This window comes from Rhinoderma darwinii, unplaced genomic scaffold (genome assembly GCF_050947455.1).
Source record: "Rhinoderma darwinii isolate aRhiDar2 unplaced genomic scaffold, aRhiDar2.hap1 Scaffold_3329, whole genome shotgun sequence".
In the NCBI taxonomy this organism is placed as follows: domain Eukaryota; kingdom Metazoa; phylum Chordata; class Amphibia; order Anura; family Rhinodermatidae; genus Rhinoderma; species Rhinoderma darwinii.
The window spans coordinates 1-20,768 of NW_027463402.1; the positions used below are offsets into that span (position 1 = coordinate 1).

General features: G+C 44.7%; 1 protein-coding gene across 1 annotated transcript in view; it reads right to left on the reverse strand.

The window, feature by feature from the left end:
* Positions 1-2,404: 2,404 nt before the first annotated feature.
* The window catches only part of LOC142704464 (M-phase inducer phosphatase 2-like), a 44,115-nt gene continuing 25,751 nt past the window's right edge, over positions 2,405-20,768 (reverse strand). The window contains exons 2-16 of the mRNA XM_075848281.1: positions 12,285-12,382; positions 12,107-12,158; positions 8,371-8,412; positions 7,980-8,013; positions 7,564-7,674; positions 7,348-7,449; positions 7,083-7,226; positions 6,901-6,975; positions 6,598-6,783; positions 6,366-6,461; positions 6,156-6,218; positions 5,973-6,071; positions 5,751-5,884; positions 4,744-4,855; positions 2,405-4,495 (exon numbers count right to left, since the gene is read on the reverse strand). Of these exons, the coding sequence (XP_075704396.1) occupies positions 4,355-4,495; positions 4,744-4,855; positions 5,751-5,884; positions 5,973-6,071; positions 6,156-6,218; positions 6,366-6,461; positions 6,598-6,783; positions 6,901-6,975; positions 7,083-7,226; positions 7,348-7,449; positions 7,564-7,674; positions 7,980-8,013; positions 8,371-8,412; positions 12,107-12,158; positions 12,285-12,382 (1,489 nt within the window). The 3' untranslated portion in view covers positions 2,405-4,354. The remainder of the gene's footprint in view (positions 4,496-4,743; positions 4,856-5,750; positions 5,885-5,972; positions 6,072-6,155; positions 6,219-6,365; positions 6,462-6,597; positions 6,784-6,900; positions 6,976-7,082; positions 7,227-7,347; positions 7,450-7,563; positions 7,675-7,979; positions 8,014-8,370; positions 8,413-12,106; positions 12,159-12,284; positions 12,383-20,768) is intronic.

Genomic DNA, 20,768 nt, shown 5'->3' on the forward strand with positions numbered 1-20,768 from the left:
TAGTGTAACTTATATATTATATCCGTACAGACGACCGGCCGCCTCTCCTGACGTCTGTTTTAGTCAATAATTGTATTCCCCATGAAATAACTTTTTCTGGAACATATTTTATTAGAACTCTAGGCTGTGCTGTTCCTCTGTTATTCCTCCTAGAAGTGTATGAATAAATTGACAACTAGGTGTTACCATTTGGGGGCGTGTCCCTACACCGACTGACACTGTCCAATCAGCGCTCACAATCTCAGGCTGTGTAGGGACACGCCCATTTGACAAGGGAGATGCTAACACCCAGTTGTCAATTTCTAATAGGAATAATAGAGGAACGGCACCATGAGGAGTTCGAAGAAAATATGTCCCAGAATGTTATTTCATGGACAATACTAGAATTTACTAAAACAGACGCGTCAGCGGAGGCGACAGATCTTTGTTAAAGGGGTATTACAGATTCCACAAAAGACATGTATGGGGTGAAGGGAGTGGAGCATTTGATTTAATGAAGCCGGTCCCAGCAGCGACCCTTCAGCATTGCTCAGGTTGTCCTGTAAAAAAACAAAACCAATCCTCAGTAATTATGTGATCATCACGGCCTGATTCACTGGAGACGATGGAGGGAATTCCGTTTGAAACTGAACCTTTCCGCCATGGACTGAAGTGATCTCCAAGCGTTCCCCGTATCCTCTCGATAACATAGTCCCCGTTCCTGGACTGCAGGAACGGGGAGAGGCGAGTAACTGTCTGGTATTTACATCAGTGATCGCCAACCTTGGGCTCTCCAACGTTTCCGAAACGGCAGATCCACGCGTGCCTTGAAAGCCGAAGGCTGGGAGTTGTAGTTTGCTGGAGAGCCGCAGTATGGAGATCACAAGTTTCGGAGGTCTTTTTATTTTGGGGTGCGATGAAGGTATCCATGTGGGACTATTATGGTCTTATATAATTGGGCGGGGCATACAGGAAATAAAAAAGTGCACGCCGCTTCAAACGCCACTTTTCAGAATCCACCGGATTCTCATTCTCAAAATTTTCAAGTATGCGCTGGAGCGAAACCAAGAAATGGCGTCTGCAGTACGAGGGCGGAAGCCCCTACAAGCTGCTGCCTGAAAAATATTGACTTTGCCAATCAAGATTCACAAAGGGCGGAGCGCGGACAACGCATGAGAGGCGGTCACCGGAAAACTGGCGGTACGTAAGACGAGAAGCCTCCAGCTCCATATACACCGCAGATAGATCAGGAGGCTTCTCCGTACAAAGAATTGAAGCAAAAAAATTAATAATCTGATTAATAAGGCAGCAAGGGACAGCGACACGCGCGGATTAAGTACTGCCGAGGTTTTGTGTCACCAGCGCCTGAGCAATCATGACAAAGTGGTTGCTATGATAACCTCTAAGGGTATGTTCACACGGCAGCGTCCGGTACGGCTGAAATGACGGGGCTGTTTTCAGGAGAAAACAGCTCCGTAATTTCAGCCGTAATGGCATGTGCAGGCGCTTTTTCGCTGCGTCAATTACAGACGTAATTGGAGCTGTTTTTCCATGGAGTCAATGGAAAACGGCTCCATTTAACGTCTGAAGAAGTGACAGGCACTTCTTTGACGCGGGGGTCTTTTTACGCCCCGCCTTTTGACAGCAGGGCGTAAAAAAAAAATGACCGTCGGAACAGAACATCGTAAGACCCATTCAAATGAATGGGCAGATGTTTGCCAACGCTATCGAGCCACATTTTCGGACGTAAATTGAGGTGGAAAACGCCCGAATTACGTCCCTAAATAAGCCGTGTGAACATACCCTAAGTGGTTGCTATGATAACCTCAAAGTGGTTGCTATGATAACCTCAAAGTGGTTGCTATGATAACCTGAGAGGGAAATGCAGGTTGTTTGGCAGTGAATCCCTAGCAACCAGATTTAGTGACCTCCCATTCTTCCCCAGTTCGGACGGATTTCCCGTGAACATAGCCCTGTTAAATGTAATCACCGCGCGCCATAGCGGAGTCGATCATACATGATATATTTATTACAAGAATGGGGAGAAATCTCCGCCCGTCACGAAGTATTAAGGAGCGAAAATTCTCTCAGACAAAAGAAAACCCACAAAGGAAACCAAAAATTTCAACACATCCCCAAAACGCCTGCGACACGTGAATCAGAATTCTGGAAAAAACAACATTTCATCACCATTATTTCCCTTAAAGGAAACCCGTCAGCGGACACCCCTATAAATGAGGGCAATTACAAGATGCCCAAACAGGGCTGAGTCCGGGATAAGTCAGAGAACATGACCCCCGGAGCAGCGCTGATGCTTTGTGGTTAGGTAGGACCCCCCCCCCCCTTCCGACAGATGACATGGCGGTTTCCAATGTAAGACTCCCCGGTAATATCACGCGGGAAATAATAACACTGACAGTCACCGTTTAACAATCAGAATTTTAATATCCCTGAATCTTACACATATAACGTATATAACATACAGCGTGGTGGGAGCGGCGAGATATAGCGTCTAATAATCATCCGTTATCACAGTCCTCGCAATAGTCCACCGGCTACTCCAAGGAAATTGCATTATTTTAGCAAAAAAAAAAAAATGATACATGTGCAAACCACATAAATACGAGAAGCATAAATTCTAATACAGAGGATTTAAAGATGGCCGCCGCCGCCGCGCCAAGCCACGATTGTTACAGGCACAACCCATGGGAACGGCGGATCGCCATCATTCTTTATAAGAAAATGCGTATATAAACGTGAGTAATGTAACACACCGCACTATCGCTGACAGAGGATACACAATGACACATTCAGACGAGGATTGGTAAAAAAACACGAAATATTTCAAATGAAAAGCAATTATAGAAATTAGTAAAAAAAAATAAAAAATTAGAAGTGCTTTTTATACTAATTTCTATATAAAAACGTTCTCCGTTATAGATTATATCACGGTAAATAATAGCGAAAGACAAAAAATTCAATTGGGCAATTAAAAAAAGTAAAAAATACTAAAAAAAAAACAAAAAAATCTAAAATATCTATTTTTAGTTTTTTTTTGTTATTGCCCAATTGAAATAGAATTTTTTTTACTTGAAACTGAATATTGAAATGTTGTAAAGAAAAGTCTCCGTTCCATTAACGTGTTGTTTCGGCTGATATACGGCGGCGGCCATTTTGTGAGTAGGATCAGTCATCCCATACAATAATAAAGTGGACCTTCCTCTACGGAGTCCGACATTGTGAAAAACGACCGACTATATGGCTGGAAACCGGCGTTACATCAGCGCGATGTCTCACTCTACCCTGGTCTCCAGTGAACTGCTAGGCCGAAGCAACAAAGATTAGGATACAAAATGGCCGCTTACAGCTGAAGGAAACGGGAGTGGAAAGTACGAGTATAAGAAATGATCTGATGAAGCGTCTACAGCTCGCCACACACCAGATGGGGGTCAGCCGGGCCACCCCATTATTCCTCCAGACTCCCCCATACCAGCCCAGCGTGCGGCTTGTGTTTATAATAGGGAGAACGCCGCCTCCAGACTTCTCTACTAACAAACAAAAGGATCGGGCAAATTCAACATGTCCGACCCGTCTCTCCCCTGAGATCTGCCGAGGGTCGGGATACCGTCATACACGTTAGATGGTCGGCCGGCCCCGTTGAGATGAGCGGGCTCGTCTGACATACGTGTACTTTAGGCTTTTCCTCCGATTGATTTAGCAAAAAAACAAAAAACGGAATTAACAGATCGGAACATATTCCCGTATAAAATCTCAGAAACGGTCGATGTGGTTAATATTCATATATTAAAGATATGTCAAAATAAACACAACCCCCCCCCCCCATATTCTATAAAACAAAGTGAACAAGCAAGTAAAGCAGGAGATAGAAAAGATTCACAAAAAGAAATAAACAGTGACACGCGCGCCGCCCGTCACCCTCGTTCAGGGGCAGAGTGACGGCTTGTGGGCGGGTCCTGCGCTCAGGCGGTGGCGACGCTTGATTGATCGTGCCGCCATCTTCAAATATTGAATAAAAGTGCAAGTGCAACAACATATAAAACATACGAGACGCAAATACAGACAACCGGCGGCGTAAGACGTCCTTGCGGTGACGGTGGAGACGTTTTCTTCATCTTCGCAGATGGCGGGAGATGGTGGATCCGTCGCGGACCTTCAGCCTGCGGGGTCCATTCTCGGTTTAACATGAAGATAATCCAGGTCTGGTGATATTTCCCAGAACAGGTAACAAGTGACCCTTCTAATGAAGCCGGAGTCGAGCGTCCAGTCGTATTTCTGTGTACTCCGCCCGCGGGCCCGGCCCTCGGACTCCTTATAAGCCTCGGAGCACCTTCTTGTGGGCGAATCCCGGGCTGCGTTATATCTTCATCTGTTGCCGGTAGATCTCCCGCTTGCTCCTGTCGCCCCCCCAGGTCCTGCTCTTGGCTCGGAAGAGCTTCAGGTGTTCCTTAAAGTCTTTGTCATTCATGGAGCGGTAGGACTGAGGCTCGCAACGCGTCTGCAACAGCGAAACGGGAAGGTCAATGTTACATATAATACAGCGGGCAGCAGGTCCTATGTACCGGTCCGCACTTCTACCATGTGATACAGATTCCTATACATCCGGTCTGACAGGAATGATTCACTTTAACCCACTATATGCCAGAAAAATGGCTGTTTTTCACGTTATTTTCACGCCACATGCACTCTAAATGCTTTCTCTATGCGGTGATTGGGCCCCTAGGGGCCGGCAGCGGAGTCACTTACCTGGTAGCTGGGGTAGAAGTCTTTGTAGCCTCCTTTCAGCACATACAGTTCGGGGTAATGAAGTTTCGGGTATTCATTGCTGTTCCTGTCCCGTTTCCTGACAAAACGGCACCTGCCGAGCGAAGAAAAGATTTACATTAACGAAGAAATAAAAGGTTTATTTTTTTTATTAAAACCAATTTAAAAACTAGAAATGAAAGGGGGGTTATCAATATGTGATCGGTGGGGGTCCAACTCTCAGCGCCCCGGACCGTTTGATTGGGAGAAGACTGGAATACGATGCTCCACCGCTACACGTGTACGAGCGCCGCGCCCACTTTAAGATGCTGATCGGCGGGGGTTTCGAGCGTCGGACCCCCATCGATCAGACACCGAGGATAGAGATCACGTCCATCTCTGCGGAAAACCCCTTTAATATATTTTTTTATTATTAAATAATCAAATTCTAATTGAATTATCAAATTTATTTTTATTTATTATATTTTTATTTCTTCATAAAAAATGTATTCATGGAATTTTGATTATTAATAAAAATACTAAAAATGACAATTGTCGTGGTCCCGCACAGATTCGCAAATACCGAGGAGACGGAGCTCAGCGGCTAGAATTTAAAGGTTCTTTTCCGATTTTATGCAAATAAATCTTAATCGCTCTATAATAAGAAGTTGTAGAACTTTTGGAGATTTATCAAAACTGGTGCAACGGAAAAGCTGAGTTGTTGCCCATGACAACCAATCAGGTCGCTGCTTTCATTTTCCAAAGGGCCTTTGAAAAATGAGAGATGGAATCTGATTGGTTGCCATGGGCAACTACTTCACTTTTCCTTTCCACCAGTTTTGATAAATCTTTCTGTTTCAATTTCTCACCATTAGCAAGATTTCTGTTTGCTTTCAGTGAATGAAAACATTGTTGTTTACAAAAAACCGGAAAAATCCTGTTAATGCTCAAATGAATCTACAGATGAATAAAGTAATAGGCGTTTATGTGTGCGGGGGAAGGAGACGTACATGCGGGGTCCTCTCTCGGAGGAGAATTCACAATGGAAGATGATGATGACTCTTTTCTCCTCGCTGCTCGGCGCAAACGGTTTCTTAAGGAGGAACTCTTCCACGTCGTTTTCCATTGGTAGATTTACTGCCCCCTACAGGAAGGAGGACACATTGCAGTAAGCACGGTCGCAGATGACAGGCATCATTTATCCGCCAATATGAAGATATGTCGGCCCTTACCCTGATGTGCCCGCCATCGTATTCGTATGGGTAGCGGCAGTCCACCACCACGCAGCGGTCAATGTGATCCACGTAATTTCCTTTCAGCACGTCATTCATCTGATAGGAGAAATACGGAGACATTATACTCTGAAGTGTTTACGTGATATGGGACAAGATGGTGGACACGGGACCCGTCCTCACCATTTCTGGGGTAATGTACTTCAGATCCTGGTGCTGACCCTCAACCGTCCTCAATAAGTATTTCTATAAAACACAACACACAGAAGACGATAAAAGACCTGGACGTTTTCTAATCCGATATATTATATAATACTCGGCCCCACCGTGAACATTGCAAAAAAAATATTTATTTTTATATATTTATTATGGGAATTCTTTCTTCTTTCTTACCTTGGAGGAGTCACCAATCAAATCCTTTTGGTCGTTGTCCAGAATCTTCTCAACGGTTTCAACACAAAGGGACTTGGAACGACCCAACTTCATTTTCTGGTATGAAAAGAGCGAAGAAACGTCAAGGGATGAATCATCGAGAGGCGTGAAGTCATAATGAGCTCATAATACAGTACAAATCTCACGTTCGTTTCAAAGAAAATGGCGCAGAACGCGTCTCCCCTGAACTTACAGGCTCGTTGTGTTCAGGCTCCACCTTGTCCAGACAGGCCGGCACCACATTTTTATGTCGCTTCGTTTTAACGGGCGTGTCATCGTCGTCTGGTCTGTCTAAGCGTTTCAGGATTGGTCGGATGACGCTGCTCGGCATAGATGGCGAGCGGAAGAGTCGGCGGCATTTGCTCCTTATAATCAGATCCTATTAAGATGAAGGGGAACAAGAAGTCACCGACTGAGTCAGACCCGACCGATGACGAGGATCCTACACTTGGGCACCCCAACAATGAAATGCTCCGCAACCGGACATGAAACTTACCGCGCCGAGTTTCTCGTCTTTCTTCAAGGGGGCGGTCAGCAGGTTCTCCATTCCAGTTGGAAGGTTTGGTTCGCCCTGAAAATGAGTCAATTAAGCAGGTCAGTAAAATGGAGATGGCTGATAGGCCTGATGTAAAGTGAAGAAGCCTCCAACTCACTACAACGACAAGATGGCGTACGCACCTTCACATCATCGTCCTCCATGATCTCCATGAAGCCATCGTCGTCGTCATCTTCATCATCATTCAAAGAGAACGTCAGGGAAGACTTGCGTAACCGGACGGGGCTTTCAGAATCCAAGTCATACTCGACCCTCTCAGGAGAGAACTGCAACGGGAGGGATAACACTATGTGAGCCGGAGGTAATGGCGCCCCGCACCGGGTTGATCTAGTCATCCATTATTTGCCACCACCCCACAGAACAGCCTGAGATAGTATTGTGGCTTACCATGAGAGCGGGGGCAGAGTTCGGCCTTGACTTGAAGGTCTCGTGGTTACGTAACCTGCTTCTTGAAATCGGACACAAGAACGGCCTTTTGAAGAAGACTTCCTACAAAGGAGCACACAAAAGGTGTTACCTATAATCATGGGGCAAAACGATTGTCGGCCCTTCCAGAGGTCACACAAGGTCATGTATTCCATGGACTAGGAGGCTCGGGCTTACATTTTCCTTGTTGTCTTTGGCTGTCGAGGGGCCTTCAGTAGGACCGGTGACATCCAGGTCTGATGTGCTGGAGAGTCTTCTCGGGAACGAGTTTCCACGGAGGAGCGCCACCTATAAAACAAAGGGACCGATGGTAACGGTGATGATGGCCACGCGCCTGTAGTGACGCATACAAGTCATGGCCCGTCACAGGAAGGGCGCGAACAACACGAGGGGAACGGGATTATCTTCAGATTTACAATGTAAACATGGAGTCAGATGATTGCGGCTTCTGATCTCCTGCGGGCTGCAAAAACTATCCCAGGTATTTTACTGACAAGTCATCCCATCCGCAGGGGTCCACATTGTACATGAACTGACGGACGGGGAAGGATGAATCATGTTAACAGGGTCCACAATACAATGAGGGCACTTACCGGCAACGACTGTCTTCTGATTGGTGGTTTAAAGCTGTAAGAACGAGACAAGGAAACAAGTCAGATCCACGATTACAGAGGCGCGTCAGAACTATCATAGGGTCGTGATCTCAAATTTTCAGAGTTTAATTTTATTGCGCATTTCGCATCATACGACGAGGGGGTTAAAGGAATATCGCTACGTCTGTGTGTATGTGCTAGAACTGAATACGTTTCTGAAAAGTCTCCACTACCCCTGCAAAGGGTTAAAGTCAACATTCACTTCAGATGGCAGTGAATGGTATTAATAGAACGAGTAAAGGGGGCGGGGGAGAGGCGTCAGCGCCACACGACCGGACGACCTCCATCTTATCCCCGATCTACAACAATCACATACACGGATCATACTCACCCATTGTTTCGGAGTCCGCTGTCAAAAATAGACTTCTCAAAGCTGAAAAAACGGAAGGAAACAATTAGGCGCAATCTCCCATCCTGTGTATTTACCCCATCCCCAAAAGCACAAGCAAAGAAAGTACATTAGATGGAGTTGTATGGGTGAGGCGCTGCGGAACATCTTTTTTTTTTTTACTTCTCTCTGCGCAGCTTCTTCTGTATTTTTATAGAGAATACGACACATGTATCCGAGATCTATTATATATGTACAGACAGGTAATACACAAAGATCACAAAGAGATCACAAAGAGATCACAAAGAGATCACATGACCCATCAGGGGACTATTTTATTTTATGCAAAGGAAAAAAAAAGCAAAAAGGATTAAACATTACACAGAAAATCCCAGAACAAAGGCGTTTTTGTCCGGCCGCCGCTAACTAGCCGTATGCGCAGACACAGCCCCCCCCCATCCCCCTACATTTGTATGGCAGGGTCAGCTCCCTCCACCTGTATGTAAATGTCCGCCTTTTGTTGTCCCGGCTCTGAGCCATATGCCGTGTGCAGGCGTCACGCCGGGGCCCAGCAGCCGTCTGATAAGTGTGACATCTGAAAAGCTTCTATTCAGCTCATTCATTACAGAAGAGCGGGCCTGCGGCCGCAGCACGTGTGCGGGACATACAGATGGAGCAGACCCCGGCAGCTGCGGCCACTCACCATCCAATTACCTTACAGCATGAGATTACTCTAGACTCCTATTGTGTCCCCCTCCATCCCCCATGCTTTACATTTTATTCCCGCCAGCATTGTGAAGTTTTAGAATATAAATGATCCCCTCGCAGTTACTATTTTGCAGGCCCTTGAAATACCCGGCACTTCAGACGGGCAGAGGAAATGCCATTAAAATGTCCATCTTTTGTGCCATTTGTGTAACCCATTATCCTCCTTGTCCGGGCGTTACAGGGGAGCGGAGGGGGCAACGTGCAAGGAGAGGCCACCGTACATCATAAGGAGTGGGATAGATTGTCTGGGGGGGGGGTGAAGCAGCTGGGGTGGAACAGCTGTTCTTTATTGGGGTAGGGGGCAGCATGACCCCCACCCCCAATCTCCCTTCCTTTTGTGTGAAGTTTATATAAACGAAGTTCATGAAAAGTGGCGACAGGTGCCCGGCAGCCTAGCAGCCCCGAATGACCCCAATTAGAGTGGTCATTATACCCAAATGGCGAAGGTGGGGGGCACGTGTTGTGGTAACTTTTTTTTTTTTTTTCATAAATGGCGACCTTGTCAACACAGAGGGGGGGGGGGGTTACTAACTTTTCTACATTCGTTTTCTGGCATAGAAAGTTGAAAACGGGCCAAAAAACCCGCAAATTGCACCCGTCACTAGTAGTAAAGTCATAAATTAAGCGCCTTCCGCCGGTGTTTCCCCACAGAATTACGCTTTATTCTGATGAGCGTATAAACCGGCCACGTGACGGCCATTTTTTGTAACGGCCGTCACATGGCTGCATGTATTTTTATTGGGTTATTCGCACGCCCATTGTTTTAACAGACCGTGTGAGGGGCCAGTGAAATAGAAGGACACGTCCTATCTTTTGCGGGGGCTTTCTACGGCCCAGACGCCCTCCCGTAAATATACGGTGTCCGTGGTCAATAGAAGTTAATTGGTCCGTGATTGTAGACCGTAATTACGGTCTGCAATTACGGGTAAATTTCACGGTCAGGTGCATGGGGGGGGCCCAATACATTGTTGATCACAAATCAAACAATAAAGTTAGTTGTAAAAAAAAATATGCACACAATATCAACCAATCAAATTCTATTTTTAACTTCAGTGCAGGTTAGAAATGAAACTGGTGATTTGATTGGTTGCTATGGGTAACGGCTCCAGTGTAATTATAAGCCTGAGAAAGTGAAAACATCTGCATCCTCAATAAACTTTATCGACACAAAGTCTATCAATTATTACAAACTCTGGGTTTTTTGCCCTCTCGTCAATAAACTTTATTGACATTGTGTTTTTTTTTAAACTTTAACCCTTTCCCTGCTAAATAAATGACATTTATAGTACAGAACTTATATGTCGGCGGCGCGGCCCGTCCCACGGGGTTTAGGAATTTACAGGCCGCATTCCACGAGCCTCCCAGGGCAGGAGAACAAAGCTCCCGTCTATGTTACAAAGAACGAAACTGGAAACGGCACTTGTATGAACGCCCACTGCTCTTTTTGCGGTTTCTTTCCTTCCTGTGATGGTTGGAGGCAGTTTTTTTTATATGCAGCTCGTAAGATGAGACGGGGCAATACACGATACAGGATTATATGCGCTGAGCCGCGTGGTCCGCCAGATGTCGTCGCACATTCCTGCGCGGTCTGCTCTATGACTATGTCGCGAGGGATACGATGCGCGGGTCACACCTGTCACGTAACTGGCCCCGTTCAAATCACGTTTATATGTTCCGTAAAGCGTATACCCTTGAATTAAAATCGTATTTAAACGTGGTCCTCGGCGCACCCATTGACGGTAACGGGACAAATATAGTCAAAAAGATAATATTTTTGACTACATATGACCGCCTTTACGTCGGCATAAGCTAGGACCGCGCTATTCTGTCCTCTCAAGTTCTCGACGCATACGTTTTTTTTCACTTTACGGTCAATGGCTGACGCATACGTTTAAAAACCCTTTTTGGTAGAACTATAAATGGCTACACAAATAGATGCAAACGCACGCCCACGCGTTTCACCTATACGTTAAAAACGGTAAACGGAAGCATTAGGATGGCGTACATTTGCAGCCGATGCATTAAACACATAAGATAAACGTGGACTCAAAATGTGAACAAGGCCTCAGATTATATATCCCGCTGAATGATGAAAGATTTGTGCGGCGCAGAGCATTGCTCAGACGAAATACAAACCCTCAAACAGCAAGCAGAGATCTTGAAAATGTGAACAAGTAGATTAGAAAGTCAATGAATACAAACAACAGGGACAATTTACTCCTCCACCTGCTGCTACTATAAGGCCGGGTTCACACTGAGTTTTTTGCAGGTGAAAAATCTGCCTCAAAATTCCGTTTTCCTCTCCCTGCACGCCGATTTTCGATGCGTTTTTCGCCTGCAGCCATTGAGCGCCGCGGGGAAAAATGCAGCGAAATACGCTTTCTCTGCATCCCATTGATGTCAATGGGAGGTCAGAGGCGTAAACACCCGAAGATACGGCATGTCCCTTCTCTTTCCCGCGAGCCGGTCTTTCCGCTAGCGGGAAAAAAACGTCCCCACCTCCCAAAAAAACAGTGTGAACAGGGCCTAAGGTTATGTGCACACAAAATAAAAAAACTTCTCAAAATACGGAGCTGTTTTCAGGGGAAAACAGCTCCTGATTTTCAGACGTTTTTTAATCAAAGTCGCGTTTTTCGCCGCGTTTTTTACGGCCGTTTTTGAAGCCGTTTTTCTATAGAGAAAAACGGCTCCAAAAACGGCTGAAGAAGTGACATGCATTTGAAAAACGGCCGCGTAAAAAAACGATTTTCTGAGCCGTTTTTCGGGACATTTACGGCCTGAGAAACGGCTGAAAACACTCTGTGTGAACATACCCAAAAGGGCACAGGTAAAAACACTTTCTGGTAGTACAAAACAAGCAAAATCCCGATGCCGCCATCAACACGGCACCAGGCGCGAGGGCAAAATGCGTGGCCTGGCAGCTGCGGAGCGGTCACGTGGCAGCGCCGGCACAAGATAACAGGAGACTTACGTTTCTGGGGGTGCGTCCGGTTCCACAGGGCTGGGGTAATCCAAACATAATCCTGGGGAGACAATGATGGGATTTATAGCTCAGATCCATGTAATAATATTTCACATATCGGCCCATCCCCCATTATTATGAATTCACGTGATCGTTATTATTAAACCCCGGTCATGGTAAAACCTACCAGAATCAGACGAGTCAGAGGACGCGGTGCGGATCAGGGACGAAATCTGGCTGGAGTACGACGACCTCTCCCGTTTTCTCTTCGGGGTTTCGCTCTGGCTGGAAGTGAGAAGATGATAAAGTTGCGGAACAATCGTCAAGAAGGAAAGGCGATGAGCGTGGTGGAACTACAAGTCACAGCGTAGAGATGAATGGTCAGTATGTCCATAAAAAAGTACTTTCATTGTTTGTAATGTTTTGGCCACTAGAGGCGCTCTTTCATTGCCCTTTATATGAAATATACAGGTTTTTATACATCTGTGATAATTGTTATATCTGCCGTGTTACATTGTGATCACACTTAGTGCACAGAAGCCACACCCACTTGTCCATAAAAGGGAAGGTGTGGTTGTCACAGCCCCACCCCCAGTACGAACATCAGAGAGTTCAGCAAGAGAAAATTTAAAGGCCCAAGCACACAACATTTTTCATCAGTAATTACGGAGCCATTCATTTCTATTGGCCACGGACGCCTTTCAGTATCTTTACGGATGGCCGTCCGTGAGGCAAAAATGATAGAACCCGTCCTATTCCTGTAAGTAATTACGGCACGGACTCTCCCATAGAAGTCTATGGGAGCTACCGTAAATACGGATGGCAACAGATGGATGTGCATCGGGGGCCATGTTATACTGGGAGTAGTGGAGCGGGGGTCATGTTATACTGGGAGTAGTGTAGCGGGGGCCATGTTATACTGGGAGTAGTGGAGCGGGGGCCATGTTATACTGGGAGTAGTACACGGAGCGGGGGCCATGTTATACTGGGAGTAGTGGAGCGGGGGCCATGTTATACTGGGAGTAGTGGAGCGGGGGTCATGTTATACTGGGAGTAGTACACGGAGCGGGGGTCATGTCATACTGGGAGTAGTACACGGAGCGGGGGCCATGTTATACTGGGAGTAGTACACGGAGCGGGGGCCATGTTATACTGGGAGTAGTGGAGCGGGGGCCATGTTATACTGGGAGTAGTGGAGCAGGGGTCATGTTATACTGGGAGTAGTGGAGCGGGGGTCATGTTATACTGGGAGTAGTGGAGCGGGGGTCATGTTATACTGGGAGTAGTGGAGCGGGGGTCATGTTATACTGGGAGTAGTGGAGCGGGGGTCATGTTATACTGGGAGTAGTACACGGAGCGGGGGCCATGTTATACTGGGAGTAGTGGAGCGGGGGCCATGTTATACTGGGAGTAGTACACGGAGCGGGGGCCATGTTATACTGGGAGTAGTGGAGCGGGGGCCATGTTATACTGGGAGTAGTGGAGCGGGGGTCATGTTATACTGGGAGTAGTACACGGAGCGGGGGTCATGTCATACTGGGAGTAGTACACGGAGCGGGGGCCATGTTATACTGGGAGTAGTACACGGAGCGGGGGCCATGTTATACTGGGAGTAGTGGAGCGGGGGCCATGTTATACTGGGAGTAGTGGAGCAGGGGTCATGTTATACTGGGAGTAGTGGAGCGGGGGTCATGTTATACTGGGAGTAGTGGAGCGGGGGTCATGTTATACTGGGAGTAGTGGAGCGGGGGTCATGTTATACTGGGAGTAGTGGAGCGGGGGTCATGTTATACTGGGAGTAGTACACGGAGCGGGGGCCATGTTATACTGGGAGTAGTGGAGCGGGGGCCATGTTATACTGGGAGTAGTACACGGAGCGGGGGCCATGTTATACTGGGAGTAGTGGAGAAGGGCCATGTTATACTGGGAGTAGTGGAGCGGGGGTCATGTTATACTGGGAGTAGTACACGGAGCGGGGGTCATGTCATACTGGGAGTAGTACACGGAGCGGGGGCCATGTTATACTGGGAGTAGTACACGGAGCGGGGGCCATGTTATACTGGGAGTAGTGGAGCGGGGGCCATGTTATACTGGGAGTAGTGGAGCAGGGGTCATGTTATACTGGGAGTAGTGGAGCGGGGGTCATGTTATACTGGGAGTAGTGGAGCAGGGGTCATGTTATACTGGGAGTAGTGGAGCGGGGGCCATGTTATACTGGGAGTAGTACACGGAGCGGGGGCCATGTTATACTGGGAGTAGTGGAGCGGGGGCCATGTTATACTGGGAGTAGTACACGGAGCGGGGGCCATGTTATACTGGGAGTAGTGGAGCGGGGGCCATGTTATACTGGGAGTAGTGGAGCGGGGGTCATGTTATACTGGGAGTAGTACACGGAGCGGGGGTCATGTCATACTGGGAGTAGTACACGGAGCGGGGGCCATGTTATACTGGGAGTAGTACACGGAGCGGGGGCCATGTTATACTGGGAGTAGTGGAGCGGGGGCCATGTTATACTGGGAGTAGTGGAGCAGGGGTCATGTTATACTGGGAGTAGTGGAGCAGGGGTCATGTTATACTGGGAGTAGTGGAGCGGGGGTCATGTTATACTGGGAGTAGTGGAGCAGGGGTCATGTTATACTGGGAGTAGTGGAGCGGGGGCCATGTTATACTGGGAGTAGTGGAGCAGGGGTCATGTTATACTGGGAGTAGTGGAGCGGGGGTCATGTTATACTGGGAGTAGTGGAGCAGGGGTCATGTTATACTGGGAGTAGTGTAGCGGGGGCCATGTTATACTGGGAGTAGTGGAGCGGGGGTCATGTTAAACTGGGAGTAGTACACAGAGCGGGGGCCATGTTATACTGGGAGTGGTACACACAGCACAGACCAATATACACCAGTATATACACACACAGAACTATACACCAGTATATACACACAGCACTATACACCAGTATATACACACAGCACTATACACCAGTATATACACAGCACTATACACAGTATATACACAGCACTATACACCAGTATATACACACAGCACTATACACCAGTATATACACACACAGAACTATACACCAGTATATACACACAGCACTATACACCAGTATATACACACAGCACTATACACCAGTATATACACAGCACTATACACCAGTATATACACAGCACTATACACCAGTATATACACACAGCACTATACACCAGTATATACACACAGCACTATACACCAGTATATACACAGCACTATACACCAGTATATACACAGCACTATACACCAGTATATACACAGCACTATACACCAGTATACACACAGCACTATACACCAGTATATACACACAGCACTATACACCAGTATATACACACAGCACTATACACCAGTATATACACAGCACTATACACCAGTATATACACACAGCACTATACACCAGTATATACACACAGCACTATACACCAGTATATACACACACAGCACTATACACCAGTATATACACAGCACTATACACCAGTATATACACACAGCACTATACACCAGTATATACACACAGCACTATACACCAGTATATACACACAGCACTATACACCAGTATATACACACAGCACTATACACCAGTATATACACACAGCACTATACACCAGTATATACACACACAGCACTATACACCAGTATATACACACAGCACTATACACCAGTATATACACACAGCACTATACACCAGTATATACACACACAGCACTATACACCAGTATATACACACACAGCACTATACACCAGTATATACACACAGCACTATACACCAGTATATACACACAGCACTATACACCAGTATATACACACAGAACTATACACCAGTATATACACAGCACTATACACCAGTATATACACACAGCACTATACACCAGTATATACACACAGCACTATACACCAGTATATATACACACAGCACTATACACCAGTATATACACACACAGCACTATACACCAGTATATACACACAGCACTATACACCAGTATATACACACAGCACTATACACCAGTATATACACACAGCACTATACACCAGTATACACACACAGCACTATACACCAGTATATACACACAGCACTATACACCAGTATATACACACAGCACTATACACCAGTATATACACACAGCACTATACACCAGTATATACACACAGCACTATACACCAGTATATACACACAGCACTATACACCAGTATACACACACAGCACTATACACCAGTATACACACACAGCACTATACACCAGTATATATACACAGCACTATACACCAGTATATATACACAGCACTATACACCAGTATATACACACACAGCACTATACACCAGTATATACACAGCACTATACACCAGTATATACACACAGCACTATACACCAGTATATACACACAGCACTATACACCAGTATATATACACAGCACTATACACCAGTATATACACAGCACTATACACCAGTATATACACACAGCACTATACACCAGTATATACACACAGCACTATACACCAGTATATACACACAGCACTATACACCAGTATACACACACACAGCACTATACACCAGTATATACACACAGCACTATACACCAGTATACACACAGCACTATACACAAGTATATATACACACAGCACTATACACCAGTATATACACACAGCACTATACACCAGTATATACACACAGCACTATACACCAGTATATACACACACAGCACTATACACCAGTATATACACAGCACTATACACCAGTATATACACACAGCACTATACACCAGTATATACACACAGCACTATACACCAGTATATACACACAGCACTATACACCAGTATATACACAGCACTATACACCAGTATATACACACAGCACTATACACCAGTATATACACACAGCACTATACACCAGTATATACACACGGAACTATACACCAGTATATACACACGGAACTATACACCAGTATATACACACAGAACTATACACCAGTATATACACACAGCACTATACACCAGTATATACACACGGAACTATACACCAGTATATACACACAGCACTATACACCAGTATATACACACAGCACTATACACCAGTATATATACACAGCACTATACACCAGTATATACACACAGCACTATACACCAGTATATACACACAGCACTATACACCAGTATACACACACAGCACTATACACCAGTATATACACAGCACTATACACCAGTATATACACAGCACTATACACCAGTATATACACACAGCACTATACACCAGTATATACACACAGCACTATACACCAGTATATACACACACAGCACTATACACCAGTATATACACACACAGCACTATACACCAGTATATACACACACAGCACTATACACCAGTATATACACACAGAACTATACACCAGTATATACACACAGCACTATACACCAGTATATATACACAGCACTATACACCAGTATATACACACAGCACTATACACCAGTATATATACACAGCACTATACACCAGTATATACACACAGCACTATACACCAGTATATACACACAGCACTATACACCAGTATACACACACAGCACTATACACCAGTATATACACACAGCACTATACACCAGTATATACACACAGCACTATACACCAGTATATATACACAGCACTATACACCAGTATATACACACAGCACTATACACCAGTATATACACACAGCACTATACACCAGTATATACACACAGCACTATACACCAGTATATACACAGCACTATACACCAGTATATACACACACAGCACTATACACCAGTATACATACAGCACTATACACCAGTATATACCCACAGCACTATACTCCAGTATATACACACAGCACTATACACCAGTATATACACAGCACTATACACCAGTATATACACAGCACTATACACCAGTATATACACAGCACTATACACCAGTATATACACAGCACTATACACCAGTATATACACAGCACTATACACCAGTATATACACACAGCACTATACACCAGTATATACACACAGCACTATACACCAGTATATACACACAGCACTATACACCAGTATATACACACACAGCACTATACACCAGTATATACACACAGCACTATACACCAGTATATACACAGCACTATACACCAGTATATACACACAGCACTATACACCAGTATATACACACAGCACTATACACCAGTATATACACACAGCACTATACACCAGTATATACACACAGCACTATACACCAGTATATACACACAGCACTATACACCAGTATATACACACAGCACTATACACCAGTATATACACACAGCACTATACACCAGTATATACACACAGCACTATACACCAGTATATACACAGCACTATACACCAGTATATACACACAGCACTATACACCAGTATATACACACAGCACTATACACCAGTATATACACAGCACTATACACCAGTATATACACAGCACTATACACCAGTATATACACACAGCACTATACACCAGTATATACACAGCACTATACTCCAGTATATACACACAGCACTATACTCCAGTATATACACACAGCACTATACACCAGTATATACACAGCACTATACACCAGTATATACACAGCACTATACACCAGTATATACACAGCACTATACACCAGTATATACACAGCACTATACACCAGTATATACACAGCACTATACACCAGTATATACACACAGCACTATACACCAGTATATACACACAGCACTATACACCAGTATATACACACAGCACTATACACCAGTATATACACACACAGCACTATACACCAGTATATACACAGCACTATACACCAGTATATACACACAGCACTATACACCAGTATATACACACAGCACTATACACCAGTATATACACACAGCACTATACACCAGTATATACACAGCACTATACACCAGTATATACACACAGCACTATACACCAGTATATACACACAGCACTATACACCAGTATATACACACAGCACTATACACCAGTATATATACACAGCACTATACACCAGTATATATACACAGCACTATACACCAGTATATACACACAGCACTATACACCAGTATATACACACAGCACTATACACCAGTATATACACACAGCACTATACACCAGTATATACACACAGCACTATACACCAGTATATATACACAGCACTATACACCAGTATATACACACAGCACTATACACCAGTATATACACAGCACTATACACCAGTATATACACACACAGCACTATACACCAGTATATACACAGCACTATACACCAGTATATACACACAGCACTATACACCAGTATATACACAGCACTATACACCAGTATATACACACAGCACTATACACCAGTATATACACACAGCACTATACACCAGTATATATACACAGCACTATACACCAGTATATACACAGCACTATACACCAGTATATACACACAGCACTATACACCAGTATATACACAGCACTATACACCAGTATATACACAGCACTATACACCAGTATATACACAGCACTATACACCAGTATATACACAGCACTATACACCAGTATATACACAGCACTATACACCAGTATATACACACAGCACTATACACCAGTATATACACACAGCACTATACACCAGTATATACACACAGCACTATACACCAGTATATACACAGCACTATACACCAGTATATACACACAGCACTATACACCAGTATACACACAGCACTATACACCAGTATATACACACAGCACTATACACCAGTATATACACACAGCACTATACACCAGTATATACACACAGCACTATACACCAGTATATACACACACAGCACTATACACCAGTATATACACACACAGCACTATACACCAGTATATACACAGCACTATACACCAGTATATACACACAGCACTATACACCAGTATACACACACAGCACTATACACCAGTATATACACACACAGCACTATACACCAGTATATACACAGCACTATACACCAGTATATACACACACAGCACTATACACCAGTATATACACACAGCACTATACACCAGTATATATACACAGCACTATACACCAGTATATACACACAGCACTATACACCAGTATATATACACACAGCACTATACACCAGTATATACACACAGCACTATACACCAGTATATACACACAGCACTATACACCAGTATATACACACAGCACTATACACCAGTATATACACACAGCACTATACACCAGTATATACACACAGCACTATACACCAGTATATACACACAGCACTATACACCAGTATATACACACAGCACTATACACCAGTATATACACACACAGCACTATACACCAGTATATACACACAGCACTATACACCAGTATATACACACAGCACTATACACCAGTATATACACACACAGCACTATACACCAGTATATACACACAGCACTATACACCAGTATATATACACAGCACTATACACCAGTATATACACAGCACTATACACCAGTATATACACACAGCACTATACACCAGTATATACACACAGCACTATACACCAGTATATACACACAGCACTATACACCAGTATATACACACACAGCACTATACACCAGTATATACACACACAGCACTATACACCAGTATATACACACACAGCACTATAC